This window comes from Pezoporus occidentalis, unplaced genomic scaffold, assembly GCF_034315485.1.
Source record: "Pezoporus occidentalis ecotype Australia unplaced genomic scaffold, CSIRO_AGI_Poc_V1 ctg8, whole genome shotgun sequence".
Lineage (NCBI taxonomy): Eukaryota > Metazoa > Chordata > Aves > Psittaciformes > Psittacidae > Pezoporus > Pezoporus occidentalis.
The window spans coordinates 8301997-8328170 of record NW_026916158.1 but is presented as its reverse complement, the minus strand read 5'-3'; the positions used below and the strand labels follow the sequence as shown (position 1 = coordinate 8328170).

At 38.2% G+C, this 26174-nt stretch overlaps 1 protein-coding gene across 3 annotated transcripts in view; it reads right to left on the bottom strand.

The window, feature by feature from the left end:
* LOC134155704 (multiple epidermal growth factor-like domains protein 6) overlaps positions 1-26174 on the bottom strand; it is a 203918-nt gene that overhangs the window by 72165 nt on the left and 105579 nt on the right. For all 3 annotated transcript variants that reach the window (XR_009961686.1, XM_062603150.1, XM_062603151.1), the window contains exon 5: positions 17346-17468. Coding sequence is in view for 2 of the 3 variants with exons in the window: in XM_062603150.1 (XP_062459134.1) it covers positions 17346-17468 (123 nt within the window). In the remaining variant the exon portion in view is untranslated. The remainder of the gene's footprint in view (positions 1-17345; positions 17469-26174) is intronic.

The following is a 26174-nucleotide window of genomic DNA, read 5'->3' as shown; positions in this document are numbered from 1 at the left end:
AAAGCAGAGGTGAGATCAATGAACCTGCAACGCGACTCCACGACTGTCTTGCATGGATGCCATGTGAACAGCAAGTTTGACAACACACAATCCCTTCTAGTTTCAGGCTTTTTCTGCAGGATCAATATTTTAAGGATTATATGTTGATAGATTCCTTCACATACTACAGATATAATCATGAAAATTGTAGTGCGCAGTCGCCTTTCAATGTCTCCTACATCCCAAGGCCAGGAAACAACTTTGCCCCCAGTTACAGAAGAAAAATGCCTTAATTATCTTGTCCAGGGAGCAGTCTGCAAAGTGGACACTAATCTAAATGTTTCAATTGCACTTGAAAGTTATGAAAATCCTGCCTATTTGGACTTTCATATTTAAATTGCTATCCTGGTAACGAACATACACACCAGAAAACAACAGCTTATGCTGTTACAGGTACAGACATAGCTGCTTCTTTTTCTACATGGAAATACCTATAGCAATATAAAATTATTCTAGAATTATGAAGTTCTAAAAATATCAAAAAATATTATAGAAATATAAAGTCATTCTATTGTAATTCTAAAATATTATAGGATTATGGAAGATTGTGTTTGTTTAAGAATACATTATAATTAAATTTGGATTCATTTCCACTGCAGATCACACTGAAACACCTACGCGCTCAGTCCTCTGTAGTTACAATTTAGGACAATTATCTGAATAACCCAAATTTCAGGCCATTTACGGCTTGCATCTCGTGAGTCAGACTGCAATGAAAGTGCCTGCATTCCCACAAAACAGAGACAGAGCGATCTGCTGAGACGAGAAGTGAAATGAGAACAGTGTGCGATCCCAGGCTATCTTGCAGAGGGGATTATGCTGTTGGTGAATAAAGCAGAGTCAGTATCTGAATATCCTCCTTCCCACCTATGGAAGATTTCAACAGACATGCATTTTAGTGGCATTCCCCACTGCAGATGTCTCTGCTTTCCATGTTGTCTGTATGAAGTATGCCCCCACTCCTACACAGGGATACTCACTTTTCATCAGGAACAACTTGGCAGGAATAACCTTATGGTAAGTCATAAAAACTAAAAATGAATTCTACATGTTTCCAAGTTGCAAAGTATTTTAGCCACCATGACTAAGAGCTTTTTTAGCTCTTCATGCTTCTGAACCCTGTGCACTTGGACTGAGCTCAGTGCATTTTGACTGCACACTGCCCTTTCCTCCATCCTGACAGGATGCACACCTCAAGTCTCAAACATGGAAAAAGAGGATGCACAAACCACTGCCAGTGCAGTGCCCCTTTTCCAAGGGCAGATCCTATTGATGAAGTTACAGATTTTTAAGTCCTCCATATCCTTGAATAGGTTTTTGATAATCTTCAAGGAGGTAATAGTTTGTTTGCCCTGACCCAAACCTTTTTAAATACAGAACTGTGTGATTGCTTGTTTGGAATTCAGGGTCATCACATCAGTGGCTTTTTTCATATCCTTACTGAAACATTTAGGAACATCTACGATCAATCAGCTCCTCAAAAATAAGCAGACAGTGGTGTTAAACACAGATAATTAGTGAACCTGAAATCATGCTTTTATAAAGGAAAAAAAAAAAAAAAGAAAAAGCAAGGTGTTGCCAGATCAGTTCCCTACCAACAAGCAGCTTAGCTTTTTAAACCATTAAGAAATGTAAACAACATGCAAAACTAAATCCCAAAACAAGAAAAACACCAGTTCTGATGGCAGAAGGACTGAGCTTTTGCAGTATCCTCTCCATTTTTATCATCTTTCCCTTCTTTTCTGGCCATGCTGTGCAACACAGAGTTGTGAGCAGGTGGGCTATTTTTCAGTTCCCTATTTTCACGTTCTCCACTTGCGGCAGCCCAATGCCACTTGCAGTCAAGAGCAGGTTGCAGCCACAGCTCCCATGTCTCCAGATGGAGGGGAGCTGACGTTGACAAAGGTCCTTGTGCTTACACTACAAACCAGGTACCTCCTTAAACCTGCTCCTAAATACCCAAAGAATCAGGAGCTTCCAAAGGACACTATTTTAACCACTGGACAACTACTTAATGCAATCTTAAGTCCTCTTTGGTTTTAAATCCTCTTTTTTCAAGGAACTTGTCTAGCAATTTCTACAGTGACTGCTCCCACAATCAATGCATCACCTGCTCTCCCACAGGTCTGCATTGATGCATCCATGACCACCTGTAGGCATATGCATGTATTTGAGGCTCTGGTGCAGAACAACTGCTACTTTGGATCTCAAAGTGCCTGCAGATCTGCCTTTCTAATTCAATTTATTTTTTTAAAGCACCACTTTCTTCATAAGGTCATTATTTGTAATTTTTATCACTTTTCACATGCCTTCCTTCTGTGCACATGTGTGTGACTGCTCTGAAATTACAAGATGAAATGGTCCTTTAATATTAAGTTTACTGCACACTTTTCTTGCTTGTGTATTTTTAGTAAAATCAAAGACACAAGGTTACTTAAATTACAGCCCCTACTGCAGACCTGAGTCCCCCTCTTTGATCTGGCCAAGTCAATGACAGCACACACATTTTGAGAATCATGAATGTAAAGAGAGATGATGTGCCAAGGGTGTCACACGGATGGCATGCACATCAAGGACACTTTTCAAGAGCACCATGCACAGCCTAAGCAGGGACAGGTGGCAGAGCAAGGTTTGCCTCTCAGCAAGCTTCACAGAGCCAGTGACATTTCTTCTGGGTGACAAATGAAAAGACTTTCTCTCCCTTGACTGTAAAAACATGCACAGATTGATAACTGTTCAAAGCCACTACTTTCTAATAGATAAGCAAAGAAAAAATTTTCAGTGTCCAGACGCTGCTGGAGAATAAAAAAAAACAGAATTGGGCAGTTCCAACCTCATAATTTGAGGATTTTTTTATTTCTAGCAAAACCTCTTTACTTTGGCAAGTAAAGAACAATATGGAGCAGCAGAGACCAAACAGTTGTGAGCATCACACACCCCACACTCTAGAGACTTGATATGATTGAAAAGATTGTTGTCCATCTGGGAGCTGATGTACAAAACATGTTCTGGGTACATGATAGCACAAACACCTGAGCACCGGACCCAAATAACTTTCACAGAAGCATAACTGTGCACTTTTTACCAATTGCCTAAGAAATACTACATAAAATTTGAATGAATGACACATGCGTTTCCATTTTCCAGTCACCGCAGTCCCCACAGCTCATTGCAGAAAAGATGCAACCAGCAGAAGCAGGGAAACACAAAAATCTACTTGCATTTATTCAGAGGATGGCTTATGCTGATGGCTTTAAAGTCACAGTCTAATTAAAAATAATTATAGTAATTATTTATTAAAAAATCATGACCAAGAAGAGGAAGCATGGTCTATTCTATAGAGCATTTTCTTAAAATTCAGTAACAGCAGGGGTTTGTCTCTTCTTTACTCAGGGAGCCCTGTGGATCATTGGTCCACAAGCAATATTGTAAGGATGTGAGGATTAGTCAGTAACAATGGTGACAGAGAAACACATGAGATTGGATCTTACATGAAGAACAGACACAGGAACACTTAAATGGCTGTATTTGAAATTATGGCAAGTGGATAAACTGTTCAACTCAAACATTTATTTGGAAATAAGTTAAAAATCTGGCTTACCACTCCCTTTGCCCAGACTACCTCACCAAGTTTCTTCAGCTCCAGATCATTTAGTATGTCTGACATGGAAGCTCTCTTGTTGTTTGCTATTTAACATGGTATTTAAAATCAACAAAGATGTATGACAGTGCTTTCCCTTCTGTTATTTGTAATGGCACTGTGATTAGTCTCTTTCATGTGTTCCAAAGGTTGTTTAAACTTCACACAAGTCATGAAGTGAAAATATCATATGGTCTTTTCCCCCACTAATTTACATGGTGGATTTTACTCACTAATTCAGTGTGTTTCTAAATTAAATAATTCATATACTTAAGGGAAGGAAGGGAAGCAGGCTCGGTTCCCAGCCATTCATAAACTCATCACAAAAGGCAGAAATTTCTATAAAAGCAAAACATAAAATAAGACCTGCTACTGCTATAAGTAAATTTGTGACAGATTAAACTCATAGGTTCCTTTAAATCAGTCTCCCCAAGTTTCGAGTTTGTCCAAAATCTGACAACCAGTATGAAGCCACTCACAAATATACCCACTGTTAAGCATGACATATTTTGCTCTTGCAGCAGAAGTTTTTAAAATTATCTGTCCTGTTTTGCTAACACTAACGTGGTTTTCAGGGTTCAAAAGTTTGACTGGAGGAGTTTTGAAACTCCTGTTACTAGAAAAATAATTGTCCATTTTTTCCACAATGAAGGAAGTCTGATATTAGTATTGACTCTAGGAAGAAAAATACAAGTTTAACATCTAATCCAAAATAAAGACTATAATTCAACAAGGAAATTTTTATTTGTATTAATAAAAACCATTTTTGTTTCATTGAACTAAACTGAGGAGCAAAGAGGGAGAAGAGCAGTTTTCCATGGCTGTGAGATTTTACATTGCAAAACCCAGGGCTTTCTTAGGCTTCACTAAAACCATAAATATGGTACAAGCTCTTTTGAGTGGTTTACTAGAACCTGATGTTAAAACACCTTCGTGAAAAAGCTTTCAGCATAGGTAAGTGTGCTCCTGCAGAGCTAGCTGGGCCATTTTGAACCGATAGCACTCCTAGGCTTTTATTTTTTCTCCTAGGTTATTTGTTTCTGCCCTTCCTAGGTCCTCCAATGGACTACATGAGCATCCATTGTCTGCTCCAGTTCAAAGTCAGTCAGGTTAGCTCCAATCACTGCTGAAGCTTACTTGAATTTCAGTAAGTCACAGGTGACTGAGGCAAGCCTGCTACAACAAAGTTAACTAACAGAATAGCTTCAGCAAACAATACTGAAAGGAGCATGTCACATCTGATAAGAAATTGGTGAAAAGGCATGGTTAAGAGATCCCTTACCCAATTTAGTCTCTGCAAAAGAACTCCCTAATGAAAGAGGACCCTTGTTAGAGCAGTGAGTTTCTCCACTATGTTTCTTCTTTGCTCAGGATTAAGGACAAAGCAGCTTTAACCACTACTTACTCCGGCAAGGCTATCCAATTAGCCCTGTACAGAAACAGGCTTTCCAAGTTATCTGATTCTTTACTTTCCCCTGAAAATTGACGGCATTAAAAAATAAAAAAACAAAACCAAATCTTTTTGTTTTTCACTGCCTTTCAGTCTGTCACCTTCCTTTAGACCTCCCCGTGATTCAGTCACATTACAGAAAGGAATCTTCTACCCTGTCATCGATATCTTGCCCTACATTTCAGATGTTTTTCCAGGTAGCTTCAATGTCTTCTACCTGTGCCTAGGTCGCGTTTCCACTCTCTCACCCTTGGTTTATCTGAACATCAAAGGGTGGAGACCATGTCACTGTGAAATGCTGAACAGCAGAGTCATCTATGGAACTATGTCTGTGTTCAGTAATAAATATTTATGCCCAGTTCTGAAGGGAGATGCCTTTCCCAATGAATGGTTTCAAGGAAAGAAGAGGACAGAGGCATCTCTGAGGTACAGCTTTTTGGGGAGATTCAGGAACAGCAGCAGAGGAAAGGCAGAGCTGCTTCTAGCACACAAGCCCAGTGCAAGCTGCCCTATAACCCGCTTTTGAGGAGGAGTCTCGTAAAAGCACTGAAAGGCAACTGATCAAGTCTTAAAGATCTGAATTTAATTTCCCGATCTGCCACTGGCCTTATTGGAGAATAAATACATGAATATACTTCTGTGAGGTGTCATGCAACTCTCTTAGTGGGGTATGCAAGTGATTTCAAAGAACAACATTGATTTGCCACAGGTTGTGGTTATTTAAACTCAAAGTTGGGAGGAGGGTAAAAGATGCTCCAAGACAATTTTTTAACTTTTTTTTTTCTTTTTAATAGCACTTTCATGTGAAGACTGGCACAATGCAGCCATTGAAAGTGGTGACTTGTTCCTTGCCAATGACTAGATTCCGCAACCACAGTTCCTTTCTTCAATGTCCTTCAAGAGCGGATCACCTGGACAGAGTGACACAAAAATATAAAAAAGGCCAATATTTGTACTGCCAATTTCTGCTTACTTTCTGATATGCCTGATATGCCAGTCTCTCCTGAGATATTTAACAGTGGTTTAGCTCAATAAACAGCCAAGAGCCCCTCATCCACAACTCTATATGCAAACCATATGTTGCAGTTGAAAACTCTGAAAATTATAATTAGAACTGTCCATTCAATTTAAACGAAGTCAAGAATGAAAACTATTTCAAATTCAATAAACAGGCCATTTGAAAGTGTAGACACTGTGGAGGACAAGCATAACAACTTAATTGACGGGTAAAGCTTCATTTCTAATCCTCATTTTGATACTGTCTGTAGCCTCAGGAGTCAAAACACATCACTGCTCAGTCCTCAAAATATGCAGAGAAAATGAAAATGTCAGTTGAATGCAAAAAAAAAAAAAAAAAGCAGCAGCATCTGTTTGATAGCTGTGTAAGCCGCCTGTGATATGTAAACTGCTTTAGAGTCAAGCAGCCCTAATTAGAGTTTCAAGGAATTCTTCATTAAATATACACACAGAGACATATACCTCTATATATGAGTTTTAAGCAGCTATTGAGATCAGATAATTTGCAAGAAAATCAGGGTATAGAATTAAAGTAAGGAACATGATAATTTCGTGGACCAACCTCAGACAACACTGTGACATTTTCACACAGCTGCAAAGCAATCCTTTTCTCCATCTTTTCACAAAGCAGATCTGAACATTTTTCTCCACTCAGTCTTCAGAACAAAAAAGAGTGATCCATTTCTGAATCTTGGAGTAGCACACAGCATCTCAGCAAAATAAGCCAAAAAGAAAAACTGATAGGGTTACCCGCCTCCACAGTAGGGTTATACTAACAGATATTTTGGCAACTGCACGCCCTTGACGACTCCAATTCACATTGATATGAAACCCACGCAGATGGACAAACTGTCAGTAGAAAAGTGGTGCCAGGACAAGTGAATGACCACATGAGATAACAAGGAAGTACAATCTGAAGAACAACCATCCAGACAAATGCGTAACTTATGATCTTTAAAAATGTTTATGTACTGAAGACAGCCTCATTAATTTTACTGTTTCCTGCAGAAAAGAAGTGAATGTACCAGCTGTAAACAGTAAAGTTGGAAGAGAACATTTTGCCTGTGCACCACAGCAGTGCAGGTTGTAACACAGTAATTAAAGTTTTATGTAATTTCTGTTTAGGAGAAAGGCTTTGAGATCACCAGCATCAGCAGCTTTACTTCAACGCTCCTGCAAGTTTTACTGATGTGGCGCAGAATAGAAGAAGGAAAATTTCTTATGGGGCTATTAATTTTTAAATACAGTTCCCCAGCGCAATTCAGTCATGCCATGCTGGAAGGTAGGTGGGTGGCAATGGAGGAAAGGATCTCTATGAGGAGATGCACTTAATAAGTGACAGCATGATACAGCCAAAACTCCTTACACAGATTCAAACCCGAGATGTACTAAGGAGGTTTATATCTTGGGCCATCAGCATGTTCTCTTGGCAGGATCTGACAGTTGGAAGAAACAGTTATGAAATATGAAGACAGAAATGACTGAACTGATGAGAATATCCTTTCTTTTTTGTTAGCAGCAATATTAATGCCCACTTGCTGAGCTCAGCAAGTGTCTTTACAACAGTATAATGCATAGAGAAATGTCTTTTCCACACACAGTAGGTAAAATATGCAAAAGAAAATGACAATCAGGCAAATCATAATCTGATGTTTCCATCTTACAGTACATATGCTCTGCTGGTCAGAAACATCAATACTATTTGTGACAAAAGTCCTATTGGGTTGGCAAAAAGCTTTAAAACATGACATGGATAGACTCATTTTGCAAACTGACTGGAACATAAGCCAGTCTTGGGAATAATTGGTTTTGGAGGCGCAATTGCCCATCAGAACTGTATTGCTCAACACATGAAATGTGTGTAACACTGGCATTGTGCTTGCAGTGACACGACTGTGAGGGACTAGGAAGACAGGGAGGGAAAACACAGCATGCAGCCACTAAGTTCCATCTCTCTTCCAATCTCACCTACATGAGACCATAACACAATCCACCCCATTTCTGTAAAAACTGGCTCACTGTCATTGCTCTATAGCCATTACTTCATTAGGTGACTCATCAAGAAGCCACCACAAGCATCCACCCCCACTGGAGCTATCACAGCTCCAAACCGATCTGCAACACAAACCACCAGTGAGAAAAACTAGAATGTTATACAGATTTTCTTGCTTTGCTTCCTTATGACATGTATTACTTGTGACTGCCAAGATTCAACCACAAGAAGACAGTAGTGGCATTAACACATCCCAGACCTGTCCACACCAGCTTCCAGAGCTGGATCCTAATGAACAATGTCACCAGGCACAGACGATACTTTTTCTTCTCCTTTTTTTCCTCTTCCCAAGATTAAAAATGACATCAAATTAATCACTTGATTGCTCCATTTTTATTGTTTTGATATTGTTTATATTTAATTCCTTGGCTGACACTGAATGTCTTCTGGAATAGTAACTGTTAACAAAGTTCTCAGGTGGGTCTTTCAAAGATGTGGTATGCAACGACAGCAGGTTTATTTCAAATTGGTCTTCTAATAAATCTCAGTTAAAGCCCTCAGGTACTCATGTAATTGAAGTCTGAGTAATCCAATACGATGCTGATTACACTACTGATCTTTTAATAAGGAAGCGTAGCCCTCCCAGCAGTTGCTATCTTGCTGACAGTCATGTCTGCATCGTTTCCTTTGGGCCACTGCTTTGAACAGAGCTGACAGATTTCTGTTTGGTTTAGATTTTATCACAAACTGGTTTAAAGCTTTTTAAGGATATATCAGATGGCTTGTAAAGTCCATGTGCATTTCAATAAAAATGGAATTTCTATTAGTTGTCTTAGTGAAGACAGGTATTAAATGCTTCTAAAGAAGAACAGAAACACCACTCAGGAGTTGTACTTCTTCCTATCTCTGTATCTAGTTAGTCCTTGTTTATGTAGCCTTTAAGTAAAGATATAGAAAAAGCAGTAGTTACCCTGCACAATACTCCACTGAAAGGCAAATGTACACATTTTTCCTTTCATAATTTCCATTTAAAGTATGAATTGAAGGTTCTAAGCCTTGCCTCTCTACACAAGGATAATTCAGTTGCAATTTACATTTTCGATGTGCTTAAAACGAACACCAAGATGACTCGTGCTGTTTATAAGATGCTTGTATTTGCTGGTAAATACCTTGCTACAAGCAAGCTATAATTTAAGTATTCAAAAGTCTTGTTTCTGCATAAAATTACTACTAACCGTAATTTTGGAGACCATGACCAGAGCTTCAATTTCAGGCTTGCAAAGCTCTTCCTACACAATGATTCTTAAAAGTAAGAGTGTATTTTCTTCTCTGACAACGGCAATCATTGTATCTCTGTAATTGCGGAAAAGATTACCTAGCTTTTAATACACATTAGTCAGCTGCAACAATACCATGCTTCTTTCCTTTCCTTTAAAGTAAACTAATTATTGTCAATCAGCCCAGTGGAATGTTATCAATCTCTATAACCCGCCTTTCAGAGGTAGTCATAAATGCTAGAAACTAGCTAATATAAACTAATCAGAGCTCTAGAAATATCTCAAAACATATTTGTACTGCAGTCTATCATTTTTGTCATATTATTTCTAGGGCTGGACAATAATAGGCTTTTCATAAAGTTACATAGTGCTTTTCATCTGACTATTCAAAGCTCTTACATTAATTAAACATTAAATCCCTGAGTGGTGTAGCAAATACTGTAATATTTCCCAACCTTAAATGTTTTCATTGTCCAAAGCTGATCAATAAAGCTTTGTGCATCAAGAAGTGTGGACAAAGAAAACTTTTCAGGCTGGTATGTTTGCTCATGCCCAACTTTCTGCAGAAATTCACAATTGCAAGAGCTGGAGTCAGACACAGCAAGCCCATGAAGGGGATGACTGCCACTCTCCCTGCACTTTACTCAACTACTCCCTTCCAAAGATAATAGCAAATTCAAGTGCACACTTTGTTTTTCCTTCCAGCTGGTAGAACCCATGTGAGGCTTTTCAGATTCTGGAGGAAGACTAGGGAGCTGAAAGCCTTGGAGAAAGCCCAGGTGCAGAGTCTATAATCAGCTGTGACGCACGGTAAGCTTTCAAGCACCGTATGCGCTAGACCAGCAGATGCCATAGGGATAGGACTCTTCATTTGTTGTTACCTGGGAGGCCTGTGACATCTACAAACAATTCTTCCCTTTCAGTCCATGTTAGGTCAGTGACTAATAATTCAACTCGTAACTGAAATGTAGAACGTGGTGCCAGTTTTCTGTGGTTTATGAATAATATCATGCTTTTTAAAAAACACGCTGCTTTGGAACACAGCAGCAGCAACGTTATGACGTGCTGATAAACTGCACTACACTCAACCCTCTGTAATCCTCACATAACCTGAAAATTAAACTGCCAGTTGCATAGTTTATGCAAAAGGCTGTTATTAAAATGCTGCAGTTGAATTAAGCATTAAAAGAGAAAACTCTAGACACCAAAAAAAACCTCCAGGGAAAAAAACTCATTTTTCCTCCACTGAAAAACCAGATTTTTTTCCTCCATGGAAAAGGAGATTTACCAAGATTATCCTGAAATAATCACTCAATTCTTGAAATATAAAAGGCCCCAGTCTGCCTCCAAGAACCAAGGCTGCAAATGCAAGCAGGACTCCTTCTGCTCTTGCTTTGGAGCTTCAGATTAGGATATTGCTCTTGACACCAGCCATTTCTACCCAAGTGGCCTGCATAAAACTTCTGCTTAAAAAGTGACCGAAAACTGACTGTGCCTGTCCTCAGCTTCAATCAATAAAAACATGCATCTGGGATAAATGAGCTCTCTTTTCAGTGGCAATACTCACTCTGGGAGAAGCTGTCATAACTGCTAGTTCATCTACCCTGAGGGATATCAGATGCGAGAAACTGCATGGGTTAGCTCACAGCCGTCTTTTCTCAGTGTGTCAGAGAGGAGTGGAGAGACTTGAGCAATAGTCAAACATGAATCAGGAAAAACCTAAACAAATGCAATTAAAATAATAATAACACCCACCCCCATCACCCCACCCCCAACAGCCCAATTATCAGAGCATTAGATACTGCTTTTGGTGAAGACTGCCAAATATGTGCTCAAAAAATAGGCCAAAGTGTCTGTTCTGGTCTAGTCTTCCCTGAATGAAGAGAAACAGGTCAGACAAAATGACTGTGATTTTGCTGAGTTTGGTATATGCTACATTTTAATAAGACTAACAGGGTTCGTATGTCTGCAGCATGTAATTGAGTGGATTAGGTTTAGGAAGGTGCACAAAATGAGAGGGGACTGACCAAACCAACCCATGGCATTTGCTATGCGCTGACAGCTGCTGTGAGCTTCAAATGAGCCTGCCAAAATTCAGCTCAGGTCCCTGCCTGCTTGGGCTTGCCATTAATCGGGATTCAGGTAATTAATTTAAAAATCCGATAACCTACAGTTAATGTTACCTTTATTATGAATCTCTTGTAATTTTTACTGCTTTGAGCACTTTTTTTGATGTAGTACTACCACGAAGACACAAATGCAGAAAGATGACACTATTTTCTTCGGAGAGTGCAACAGCTTCTAGCAGCTATTGATCCCAGCTGGCTCCAAATGCAGCACAGGGACGTGTAAGAAAGGTCAGAAAAACAACCCCCAGTGTTAGTTTCTCAAGAGCCAGAGACAAACGCTTTGAAACAAGAATCCGTAATTTCCAAAATAATTGCTCAGGAGTATAAATATAATTGCATTTCCAACAACGTTTGCAAATGTAGCAAAGCATGTCTTCAGTAGTTTCTGCCTGGATCCTCTCTGCAACCATACACAAATACCACACAGCTCTCCTGCCTAAATCCAACAGTCCCCAGAAAACCACAGAAGTCCAACTGCATAATGCTAAGTAGCATTTAAAATGAACAGTTAATCCTTAATCTTAGCTAATGTGTTTCCCTTTGTAAGAGAAATAAGGGCACCCTTGCTTTTATCAACTGGGATCTGAAATCAAAAGCAGTATTTATGCTTTCTATTTGTGACTAAAGATACTGATCTGACAGGTAGGAGCAACCATAGATAAACAATATTTAAATGTAAAACCAGGTATTGCTTCTGGTTGAATTCACTTCAAATGATCAAGTAGCTACCACTATCCTGGATGTATAAGGTAACGAGAAGTAAATGTTTATTCTTTGGCCTCTGACAGAGTGCTTCACAGCTTTTTTGTTTTGAAACTTAATTACTTGGGGAGTTTTATGACTTTGCCATAGGAACCTATGAGAGCACCTAACGACAAGGTTGGAAATACCAGAAATTAGGTTTTGTCCTCCTTTCTCTCACTTTTCTTTTTTTTTTAATTTTACTTATTCTTTTTTCTCTTCCTTTCTGAATGGCTGTAAAAAACCCAGCACATTAAAATATCCTAGTAACCAATATTTTTCACCTAGGGTCTATTAAGGTCGCAAGATGGAGTTGTCCGCTCCCCTAATTCTCTAAGGTGCACACTAAGTGGACACAGTAATTCAGTTACAGACAATTAGATAACTGTGATAGAGTTCATGGAACTGATGTTATTTCTGTACCTCAAGACAAGGTCTTGAGATAGAAAAAGATGAAGGATGGGTGGCTTCACCTCATCTATGAGTGCTTTCACTTGATTGCCCTGAGATTTGAGCTCATGCAGAGGGGTACTTGTTGCATCTATAATCAGAACTGGTATCATTTTCTTTTTGTAAAACATAATTCATTTTCCTTATTCTCCTTCTATTGTAAGTGTTCCTGACCATAACTGTGTCATGGTGTGCCATAATGCTACAAGTCAAATGCAACTTTCTGGGATAAGATAATGAAAAGGCATCCTGAATCCCTCCAGTGCACTGATTTCTTCTGTTCTATTAAAAAAATAAAAAATTTAAGACCTGCTTGTCTTTTCCCTACACGTTCATGGTATTATATCCTTCAGGCTTTTTTTTTTTTTCATAGGAAATGGCAGAAGCCTTGTGCATTGATTTGTTGGGCAAGGAAAACAGTCCAAATGCAGAATTAGTATCAACAAAAAGAGAGTTTGACAAGACTAAGTTACACCTCAAAACTTACAGACTAAATAAATGTTGAAGTCATTTTCATTTTAATAAGAACTTTCTTTCTCTTAGACAATTCCCTCAATATTCTTTTTAGTCCAGCTATTAACTCTTCAGTGTCACCAGTGTTTGGAGAATTTCTGTCCGACCTGGGATCAGGCTAAATCAGTGACACCAGTGACTCTGACATTACTGGCGTAAACAGCAATGGCCTTGCAAAGTCACACACTGGCTCTGGATACAGCTGCCCCAAAAGTCCCTATGGCAAAAGTCAAGAAACTTGCCTGGGCCCCAAGGTCTGACCAAAGCCGCTGGGGATAGGGTTACAGCCACTGCAATACTACTCTAATCAGTAAAATATAAGCTTCTTTTCATCACAGCTAATCGTAAGACTTCATTTGTCTCTAACTTCTTTCAGTTATCCTGACAGATGAGAGCATAATCATATAAATAAGAAATGACAGTTTACCAAAGAAGGTTAACATAAGGTCACAACCCTTTTTCATTTGACTTCTGAGCTTATTGATGTGTGAAAACATGCTTTTGTAGTTATAGCCTCAACCCCCCTTACAGATCTTGACTTGTGCCAATAATTGAGTTTTAAAATGTTATTTATGTTCAGAAAATATCATTTCTGCTTTTTGTGATGTTCGAGTAGAATTGTTTTATGTTAGTACAAAATATTAAATGAGAATATTCATACATCTCAGTGCACCTCACTGACATAAGTCATCAGTGGTACCTCTGCTCGTCAAATAAGGAAGTATTGCACACACACACATTTCCTCTCCCTTCCTCAGACCAAATTACACTTTTCTGAGCAAATCCACCCACAGACACTCTCCAGACTGCCCATGAAACACTGAATGCTGGTACAGACCCACAGGGCACAGAATCAGGCTGATAGTCTGCATGTATGACTATGTCATATATTAATTTGCTGTATTATTTGTGCAGTGACTTAAATCCACATCATTTCTCATCATTAATTTCCATCAGACACGTGAAAAGGGAGAGGTAAGCATGAGCTTTCTGTCAAAATCTGTAATGCCAATGTAACTATCTGCCAGAAAACATTTCTCTGTCAGATAAGAAAATGAAATCTGTCTACGAACACTGAAGAGTAAAATCTGCAGTACAACATGTAGATAATTAGTTTTGAAAGGCTAATCAGTTCACTGCTCTGGCTGGCATTGCTATATAGATGCACATGCCTTCCACTTACTGCAACTTACCTCTTGATGTAAGTATCCCCCACTGAAATGAGGTAAGGCTTTATACATCACATCATCTGAATGATACATCCTGACAGAAAAGCTCCCAATGAGCTAGAAAAGATCCTTACAAGCCTCGGGAGGAGTGTGGACCCCGCAAGTGTGGGGTGTCCCAGGCTGTGCTGTGCTATCCCCTTCCCAATGTGGCTGTAATCAGCTGCGGAACCACCTGAGAAAGGGAAGATTTAGTCAATGCTGATAGCAATAACTTGTATTAAGATTATTTCCCCTATTTTATGGTGTTGTCTTGTGCACATTCATGGAGCCTTGTGTCGTGCACACACTTTTGACAACCCAGAAAACAGTGATGCTGGGCATCTTCAGCTCGCTGCAGCTGTGAAATTAGGCCTCTGGGTCTCCTAAAATTGCTTATAAAACCCTCAGCTATTATTGATCAAATCAGAAGTACACTTTATTATGTTGTTGGGAGTAGTAAATTTTTATCTGCTTTCCCTTCTTTAGCATTAAATAGCTACAAATACCTAAAACCTTTTCTTTTTTTTTTATAGATATATTTCCTGATGTCTTCCCTTTTTGACAAAAGGATGTTCTATTTATATATATATATTTTTTTTTTTAAAAACAGGATCAATCTTCGCACTAATAATGACTTTTTGAATAAAATCTGTACTACTTCCATGGCGCTTTCTTAATGATACACCTTGTTTATACCTTGGTTTATAAAAAACCTGTACATCCATTGATCATTTCAGTCACCAGTGAAATAAAACCAATCATGAGATGGATAACAGGAGCAGAACAATAGAACAAATCTATTTAAGGTTTGAGTTCAGACTAAAGGGTAACATAAAGCACAATGATGCTATAAAGAAAGAAAGAATATAACTACCCAGAACAACTGTAAGCCTTACTCCTCTAAAGATGCTGAATAACCTGAATGAGAAGCTGGTTCACTCTCATCTGCAAAATGACCACTCTGAGCAATGCAGAAGTGTCAATAAAACAGCAATCCAGTATTACATCCTGAAAGACCAGCACTTTCCAGCAGCAGACAGAGTTTTGTTTGGAAGATCACTTTTCCCACATGTAGTAATCAACCACTAAGTTACTTATATTGCAACATTTGACGCTAGAGGTCGGCTCAAGCTGGCCTTCTTGCAAGTCAATATAGTCATACACTTATTGTCATTATCATCTTCACAAAAATTCATGTTTAATTACTGTCACTGCTATGTTCACTTTGTTCCATGACTTGAGCGTTTCCAACTTATTGTAAGTTTCCATTTTTGTCTGAAGATTTTAAAAAGTGGCTTAAAATAAGCTTATAATATATTCTCCTGTAATTCCTGGTTAGAATCAAACATCTTAAACTCTGAGTTTTTAAAGAATGTCAAAATACTCAGAATAAAAGAATTGCGCAGAATGAACACTAGGTTAACTTACACAAAATTATGGAAACAGGACTCCTGCATGCTGAGCAATTTAGGATGATAATGAGTAGGATCCCTTCTTTCAAAAACTCAGGCTTTGGACAACTTTTACACAGATCTGATAGCAGTAAGAAGCCATCAATGTATGAACCTATATGCCTGTTCACGGCTATACTACCAGCTAGTCTGAAAAAAAAGATAAGAGAAGGCTGAGGTGAAGTAGCAGGAATCTGTGAATCATAGTATTTCTGGCTTGGGTTCTCAAAAGGTCAAAATGAAAGCACGGAGGACCAGAATGAAAAGCTTCTATCAAAACAAAATAACCATCCACAGCTTATTTACACTGTCAAGTTGGATATCAAATGATAGGTTGCTGTGGAAAATAATTCTAGGATATTCTAAAAAAAAAAAGAATTGCAGCCAAATAAATTACAAATTTAGGATATAGTATATGATCACAGCCAAGAAAGACATTGCTGTATACAAACCTTAAGAAATTTGTGAGATACTATGCAACCGGAAAAAGCCAGAGAAGATGGTTTCTTGTGAAAAGATAAGAATACAGCTCATGAAAACCTATCTAGTGCCTTTCACCTGAAGATAATCAAAACCATCAACGATACACTTACAGCAATGAAATGCAGCTGAGGATGTAATCCAGGCACCAGCCAGTGTATACAAGATTATACAGCAGTGAACATTCATTACCTATGTTAGAGCAGAGTTCAAGAAGAAGGAACTGCTCTGGCCTGCAATACAGTACACCTTGGCTACTTTACACCTTATCTCCTCTACCTTTTGCAGCATCTGATTATGCAAATTTGTAGTGTTTGTAGGTCAACAGATCAGATGGGCTTACTTACACCAAGTCTATATTTACCAGTCTATATGCAAGAAGTCTAACCAAAATTCATCATGTGTTCCAACATAAGCTTATGTCATGTTTTGCTTCTCCACAAAATCAAGCTTTTAGAAGGAAAATTTTACCCTATAACTCACTAACTAGACTTATATTTCCTTTAGGAAGAAGACAAATGGGTTTACATAGCATGTGGTTTTAAATCCTTTTTTATTCAGTTAATCTTTAGCTGTGGAACTGTGATTGAAATGCAAAAAAGTATGCATATTTTTGGATAAGAACCATTTTGTTTTAGAGACAGACGAAATGTTATCAAACATATCCACGTTCAAGTTTTTAAATTGATGATGGAAATTCCATAATCAGAACATGGCACAGCCAATCCAGGTTAAGTAATAATATTTCTTCAAAAAAGAAAACAAAATCCCAACCCTTTGAAGTGTTCTTATAGTTATATCTTCATAATCCAGACAGGAGAAGATCTGCACTCTTGACAAGTCTGAGTATATGCTCTTCAGCTGGCTCCAGATAAAAACTAACATTTCCTTTTCCTCTCCAATGTTTTTTCTGATTTCTTAATAGCAGTGGAACACAGTACAAATACAAAGCATTACCTCTGCATGATTTTCCATCTTCCTCCAGTTTCTGGCCAGCTGGACATTTACAGTGGTAGCTGCCGACAGTATTACAGCACTGGCCATGACAGCCACCATTCTCCATGCTGCACTCATTTACATCTGTCAGAAGAAAGTGAACAGCAGTCACTAAAGAGTCAGCATTGACCACATTACTTGGTTATTTGAGGACAATCGTGTATGATGCTGATGTAACAAAATGCGAGCATTACTGAGAAGTATAGGTAAGGGCCCTGAAAGCAACCACAGGAGCAGTGACTGCCACCTATGTCACTGTGCCCCCCAATTTAACCAGGAGGTGCAATGGGGGAATTTTACTCCCCCACTTCTGCACAAGAAGCACTCCAGCTGCAGGCTCTACCCAACTCATCAACTCCCTATCTTTGTGCAACAAGATCAAGAACAATCTTTATACTCTCATTTCCACCAGGCTCCTTGTGTATTAGGTTGCTTCTAGCAGTTATGGCAGATGAGAAACCTCTGAAAGGTGGAAGTATTTTGAATCAATTAAGGTCCTGTTTCCTTCAGATACATGTGTACTAGTATCTACACACCTTACTTTTTCACCTGATCAAATTAGTGCTTGCAGACATACAAAAATAGAACTTTACAAATTATAAATGCAGAATGTTAAAGAACCACATAAATGAATAAGTAAACAGGCAATGGTTGAAGAAAAATCAATAGTAAAGATATTTGCTTTTTAGCCCATGTACATAACAGCCCTACATAAGAATTTCTGAGGAAATGTGTTAGAAATGACCAGGCCAGTACTACTGCTCTGTTGAACAGGATCAGGGACAACAGATGGTATGGAAATATTTCCAAACTAGAAAACTTGTCAAACAGGGCAGTAAATGTAACAAAACCAGCAGGTATTTGCTGCACTGATTTCACTATTCTGGAATGTATACTCGTACCATTGCTTTCTTGCCTGCTTTGCTCTCTCTGAAGTGCTAATACCACACAGAGATGTAATCCACCAGTGCAGGGACAGCAAAGAAATGTCATAAGAATAATGGGCTTGGGGTGTCTTTTTTTCAGTGTTTTGACATATGTCTTGAACTGACTTGGTGGCAGAGCAGACTTGCTTAGCGTGTTGGTAAGGGGAATGCCAGGGCTAAGGGGACACGCCACATTAGCAAAGACTGGCACAAGGACACAGCTGACAGATCTCAGATCTGCAAGGCCTTTGGCACTGGCAGAAACCACACATTACATTCAGACTAGAGAGCAAGAACAGCAGAGAGGAGTAGAAAGATTAAGCAACAGAAGATGAGTATCATCATGACTAAAAATTGCAGGCAGTTACTTCATACTAGTGGCATTTCCCATCTCTAATGAGGAAATGCAGCTTTTAAAAAAACTTCTGATTAGACTCTGGTCAAAAGAAATATAGAGTGCTGTAAAGACAAATTAGAATTAAAAAAAACACACAAAAAAACCAACCAACCAAAAAACAACCAACCAAAAACCTTTCACATTCATGCAAGAGAAGTGAGGGCCTTTCAACTGCAATTTTTAGCTGTTAAAGACTAAGATTTACCAAGGTTTGTTAGTTCTTCAAAGATCTTGAGCTTAACTTTAGTAGCTCATTTCTGATCCTGGCTAAAAAGCAAAGGTGAAGACATTTTTGAGGAGGTTTCAGACTATTAAAAAGCTAAAAGAGAAATACACCCTGAAACACAAACACCTACTGAAGCGCAGCTGAAGAGGCACAAACTCACTAAAACCATCCCATTTCTTTCCAGTTCTAAATTCAGTGTAATGACTGACACAACAAAATTTTCTTTGTCCTCAGTGACAGTGAAAAACATTGGCAAGCTGAATTAAAAAAAATAAAATATTCAGTTATCTCTGGGCTACACAATTAACCAAATTTTAACTCGTGTGAAGTCTGCAAAGCTCTTCTCAATTTCCTGGGAACACAATTTAGACAGAAACTTTTCAGAAGAAAAACACTTCCCCTCCTCTCTCCAAGATGTAAAAACAAATCATATCAAAATAAGAAATTCATCTGTTCACTTCTGTTCAGCAAGAGATGGAGAGAACATATGACAAGCAACAGATTTTAGACATATTCCTTAAAGCACTGGAAGAAAGCATGCTAGCGCTGAGCATCGTGCAGAAGACTGACAAAAGAGGCATGTTCCAAGTGATTTACTCCCCCTAACTAGGAGACATCTTGATGTGTCTTGTGGTAATAAACAGTAATGAGCCACATAATAACCCTGCTCCACACTTTCAACTTCTATTTATACTAACAGTACTGAGAGCTAATAAAATCTCTTGCTCTTTTTATTTTTTAAACAAAATGAGAACTATTTTACTGTGTTCAGCACCTACAATGCTACATGACCTCCTAGAATAAAATACTAAGTGATGTGGTTTACAATATACAGCCAAACTTATTAAAACCAGTCTGTATTTTGAACCAAAATATTGGAAGAAAACCTTTCTAGCTGAGGAGCTAATCATTATCCTCTTGATTTCGCTAGGATGTAATACATTCAGAAGTGTATAGTGCTATTGCATACTAATGCACAGAATGTTTTTCCTTTTGATTGCAGTGTGTTTCTATTAGCAATCAGAAGTCTTTTTCTTTCTTGTTCAGCATAAAACGCTGTCATTCTCCTATGAGTTTTGCCCCTCACAAAAGTATTAGCGCTATATGACTGATAACCTCACCTTCTTCTTTCAACTCTGTCTTCCTAATGCTCTGTCCTGGATTTCCTTGTCTCTGCCTTAATACCTGTTTTCATCCTTTGATGAAATGTTTTCATCCATTTCTTTGCTGCTTCTTACACCAGAAATCCACTGCTTTTTCTATCATATGCAGAAAACCTGACTTTTCATCCATGTCTCCAAAACAAATACCTTATTTACAGCTTATCATCATAACACAGAAATTATACTTTATATTAAGACAACAAAATAAGCTTTTTGATACAGCTTTATTCCTAGCACAAAGCACTCGCACTTGAAGAAATACACTTGGTAGAAAATATACTAATTTTAACCTTAATGTTATGAAAATTTGCTCTCTATGCATCTGTGTCCCTTACTGTACCATCTCCTGTACAAGACCTTCACCATTAGCTATACCTTGCCAAGTTGTTTTATGCAACTCAGTAATAAAGGTCAGATGTTGTTTCTGTCCAAAAAGCATTAAAATAAATGACCTGAATGTGAAGCAGTAAAGAATGTGTTTTACATTTGTAAAAAGACAGTTCATATAGCTCTTACAAGCCACAATTGGCTGTTCTATATTCCTAAAACAGAATAGTCAGAAATAAAAGGAAAAAGAAAAAAAATCTAACAAACCCCACAAGAAAACCAGTTCTGACAAATGATAAATTTCTGTCTGCTTTCCCTATTCAATGCCACTCAAAGTTGCAAATATATTTGCCTTTTGAATAGCAAGAAAAATGACAAACTTTCTGAAATGTAACAAGTCTGCCATGTTAGGTCTGACAAAGTTCAATATTATCAAGACTATCAATCTATCTGTAATGACATGCTGTAGTTGTTTCAACAAAAAAAAGAAACAAGTGATGTTTGCTACTGCAGTGTTTCAAAACTATTTATAGAGAAAATGTTATAACACAAATCCACAGGACATGCTCTGTGTGAGCTTTCAGTCCCACCATGCAAAGTCTTAAGGAAATAAAAACCATCATCAAGATTAATTTGATATTAACTTTATATATGATGTCTACCACACGTGTGGAAAAATATCCATAGCATTTTTTTAAAGCCACTAGTACGGCAAAATGTGGACTGTAGACGTGTGCCTATGTTCCGCACTCCCTGCACATGCAGTATTATAGAATGTGAAAAGGTATTCCTGTTTAAAGATCTTGTCAAATATTTGATTTGTAGGGGATCATCCCTTTCTCATGAAACAGACCACCTTTGTCCAATTAAATACACCTAAGAGGTGTATGATAAATGGAGAAGGACTGATTCCAATCCCTTTCCTTCTCGTCTAATGCTACTCACTCCCTGTCTGAAAATACCACACAGCAGAGCAAATAGAGATCCTCAGCACCAGGGAAAATAACCCTTCACCAAGTTTTATGCAAGTCTAAGTTATTTCAGATTTCCTACAAATAAATGAAAACTATATATAAAAAGAAGCAGACACCGGACAAAGTTTTCCATTGGTAATTCCAATTCTAAATCTAACAGAAGCAAAGTGTACTACTAAGAGCTCTCAGATGTAGCAAGTAGATGAAGAAAATAAAAAAAAAAAAAGCAAAACAACAGTCTGAAAAGCAGGAATACCTTCATACCATACAATCACAGAATGGTTTTGGGTTGGAAGGGACCCTAAAACTCATCTAGTTCCAACCCCCCTGCCATGGCCAGGGACACTTTCCACTATGCCAGGTTGCTCAAAGCCCCATCCAACCTGGCCTTGAATTAGGGTAGAAGTCTCCTCTCCACAATTCTGTGCAGAGCTACTGGTGAAGGCTGCAGCTCTGCTGGTCTTCTACATGAAGCTGCCCTGCCAAGGCTTAAGCCTGCCATGACTGCACGACTGGATGGACTTGCTGAAGGAGAAAGCATCTGCAGTGAGTAGGAACCACATGCAAGGAGAGGCCATTGTGGGAAAACAACCAACTTCATTTTGGCAACAGTTTGGATGTTTAGATCTATGGGACACATCAGCTAACTGCTTACAGGTTAAAGTATTTTAAAATAGATTTTACCTATACAAGTTTGTGTGATATACATTAATATAAACACTCACGTTTAAGATAATAAAGAGAATCTCATAACTGCACTCAAAGCCACTTTCCAAGGTTTCTATATTTATCAGCTGTTTATGAGCAACAACTTCATTTAATGCAGCCACATGCAAACTTGCCATTTCAGTGACCAGCCCTTGGGGCTACCGTGTTCTCTGACCCATAACCTGCTGACTTCAGTGCATGTCAGAGCTCACTGGATTTGTAATGAATCACTGAAGTGGAATAAATCTGTAAAATCATTCACATCATTATTGCAGTACAACAAGAATAAAGCCCACCATCCTGGAGAGGGGAGGTTATTTTGATTAGTTTTAAAGTGTTAGGCTAACACATCACGCTTCAATTAGAGGTCAAACTAATGAGAACATATTTATTTAGGAGGAAGACAGCATTTCATTAATAATACTCCTTCTCAGTTGGGAATTTCTCCTGAAGGCTATGTTGAAGATAGTCTGATTTCAAGAATCTAAATGTTAAATATCTTTATCTAAGAAAAAGGTTTGATTACGCTAACAGGCACTGGCAGCTTATATAAATTTAACAGCAATTTAGAAATGTAAATTCCTAACTCAAAAAACAACTAATACATTCAGGTACAAAATCCTCATAATGGTTAGAATCAAAGCCTAAATACAGTTTATAATGTGCAACTTAAGTGCATCTATACGTGTTTCTTAATATATCTGAGTGCCTAGTACTTGAACAAAGGATTGTATATGCAACTATATTACAATTCACTTTTATATGGGGGTGTTTTAAGTGAGTCTCTGTAAACTAAAATGCACACTTAAATTCTCATTTATAGATCTAAATAATTTGATTATTTTTTTTAAAAGTGCTACAGATCCAGCAAATAGGTAGTTCCTTAGTTACAGCTTTAGATGCTGTTGTTTTAAATTATGGCCAAGATGGTCTGCAACCAAAACCATATGTCTAAAAAATCATGAAACTAGAGACTCAATTTGAACTGTAAAGGCCACTCAGTGCTATGACACAAAGTAATAAATATGAACGCATAGAACTATACACGATAGCAATGTTATATGTAAATATATATATAATTAAAAAATATATTGGACAGGCTTTCAAGCACAATGCTCAGACTCCAGAGACTGCATTTGTCTTTTTCTTCATTTTGTGCAAGAGCTTTGTAACAGTTGTCTTTGAACAGTAATTGTCTCCAAAACATAAATTACATACACCACTTCCAGTGCTAACCATAAATTATCTGCCTGAATAGAAAACAAAGCTGCTCATTCTGATAGTCAAGCGCAGTCCTACACATGTATTGATTAAGCACTCTTAATGCCTTATTAGATTTTCTTCCTCCACAAAGTCAATAACGGGATGAATATTTCTTCTTGTGCTGTTATGAAGTATCATAAATCTGAGCTGTTATTAACAAGTGTCTGATTAGTGGAGCAAACTTATCTGAGAGTTTGGCACAGACAATTTGTGTGTGAATTCCCAAAAGACATCCATCATTGCCCTTGTGTCCACTGGCAGCTGCAGTACTTGTGCCTTCACAAATTATCACCCCCTTCTTACTTTTTATCCTTAAAAAAAAAAAGGAAATTGCTGCTACATTCATTCCTCTTTATCCTCATGTCACATTTGTATATGCAAAGAACATCAGTCACGTCACAAATGCATGCATGGCCCACATTCCTCCAGGATGTGGGTCTCTGCCATGGTTTGCTTTCTTTTGTTAGTGGGGCACTAAAAAATTCCATTTCATTGAACTTAGATGCAAAACCAAAAATCAAATAAAGCCCCTTGTTAAACATACTTCTCTAGTATTAATTTTTCGTCATTAAAATCATCATCTGAAGAAAAAATACAGATTCATCAATCACTTGTACTTGCTCACATTAAGAATAACTGCTTTGAAGTCAGAATGAAATTCTGCAGCGGGGAAAAAAAACAGGCTCAAAGTTTAAATAGGTCAAACAACAAACTTTTAAACCTCAAGATACTGGCAAACACTGCTGTGCTAGACCATTTGTTTGTTTCATGCAACAGGAGAGAACGGTCGATGCCCTGCTGCAGGTACAGAGGTGGCCTGTTCACCCAAGCTTTCCATTAGCTGAAGACTAGACTCAGTTCTGATAACCGGCATTTAAAAATGCTTTAAAAATTTCTAGCACTGGTTACAGCAGTCCTCTGTAAGCATATACATGCCTGCTCTCTTTTTTTTTGTTAGCCCAAACCCAAACTGTTGTGAGAAAAAATACCAGTTTTGAATTTCTTTTTTTTTTTTTTGTCCCTCTTTAGAATTCTCTGTCAAGCAGGAATGACTATTTCCTAATAGCAAAATGCAGGATCTAAATCGTGCACAGTTTTCCTTTCTACACTAACTAGAATAATTGAAAAGTGTGGCAGGGAAATCTATCACAGTACAATGAAATCCTGTAATTGTACTCATTTTTAAAATACATTTTCCCAGACAAGTTATGAATAATGCAACTAAACATCCCAGAACATCTGAATTAAGCAACAACAGACTAACAAATGCTAATTGGCTGTGATTTGAGATGATTGTGGAGCATGGCTGGAACTATGATTACAAACAGAGCTTACACATCCAGCCCAAACCTCAGTACAGTTGCTGCAATTAAAGATATTTTATCAAATTAGACAAGTGTTTGCCTTTGCCTGCTATGATGGTTATAAAAAAAACATAAAAGAAAGCATCGTTTGGTGTAATTCAGCTTTCCTTATATTATTGCTCTTGCCAAGATGGATTTCTTTCTTCAACTTTTCATACCACAAAATGGAGCCTTTTTAGAAAGAATTCAGGACTCTGCAGTGCCATCCGTAAAAAGCCTTTGCTTTTGCCTAAAAGTGCTTTTGTCCTAAAATACATTCACTTTGTGATACACCTGACTTCCAGTACCACCAATGATGGTTATGCACACACAAGCAAGAAAAAACTTAAAACTTCCAAAGTTTGATTTCACAATGTAAGCCATTACATATTTTGCAGGCAGGTGATTATTCTTTAGAGATCACTTCCAAAGCAGCAATTTATTAGCAAGACTTCAGGACTTTTGGCAAACGGGTTTCTTTCACGCTCTGAGTGCTAAATTGCAAGCATAAATTGCAAACACAAGCCAGGAGGTTGACTCCAGCCAAGGCAAGTCCTGGTGTCTAAAGGGGAGTTTGCAAAGTGCACTCTGAACCCAAGACAGGCTTGCTTCTTGCTGTTTTCTTGGGTAAGAAAACGAGTAGAATTTATCAGTCACTGGGTCACAAACTAGGGCTGGCTCTTTCCCAGCATTTTCTATTATTCCCAATAAGCTGCCCAGCTTCTCCCTCATGCTCCTGTATCTCAAGAAAATTTACATGCAGAACTTCTGCCTTTCCCCCAACTTCCTATGATCTCCAATAAATCAGAACTGAATTTAAAAGGGTACAGAAAAAACAGGTATGCTAGGTCATTTCTAAAAGCTTAGCATTTACAGTCATTAGGATTTTTATAAATCTCCATAAGGACCAGCTGCTTCTATATTAAAAAAAAAAAAAAAAATCAAGGCTATGAAAAATTTTGGAGGATTACAGGCCAAGATAGCTGAAGAGTGAAAGCCAGTATATCTAAGTGTAAATAACCTGAAGGTACCCATGGGTTAAGTAGCAATAGCATCTGCACGACCAAACACAAGCTCACAGACACACAGCAGTAGCATCAAAAAAGAACATCAACGAAACAGAAGCAACAGCTCCTGCATCCTGCTCAACCTGTATTTTAAAGAGATTTAAGGCCTCTTGTCCTAGGAAGAGCACTTCAATAGTCCAGCACATAAATAACAAAAGCAGGATAAAGATAGAGGTGTACGTTGTTGATGCCTTTCAGACTCACTGTCCTGGGTTCAGCAGTAGCAGTCATTTTTCTCCTTCGTAGTAGCGGGTGCAGTGCTGTGTTTTTGACTTTCGTCCTGTGAACAGCACTGATAACACCAATGTTTTTAGTTACTGCTCAAATGTTTACTCTGGCCAAGGACTTTCTGAGCCTCATGCTCTGCCAGGGAGGAGGGGAAGCCAGGAGGAAGCA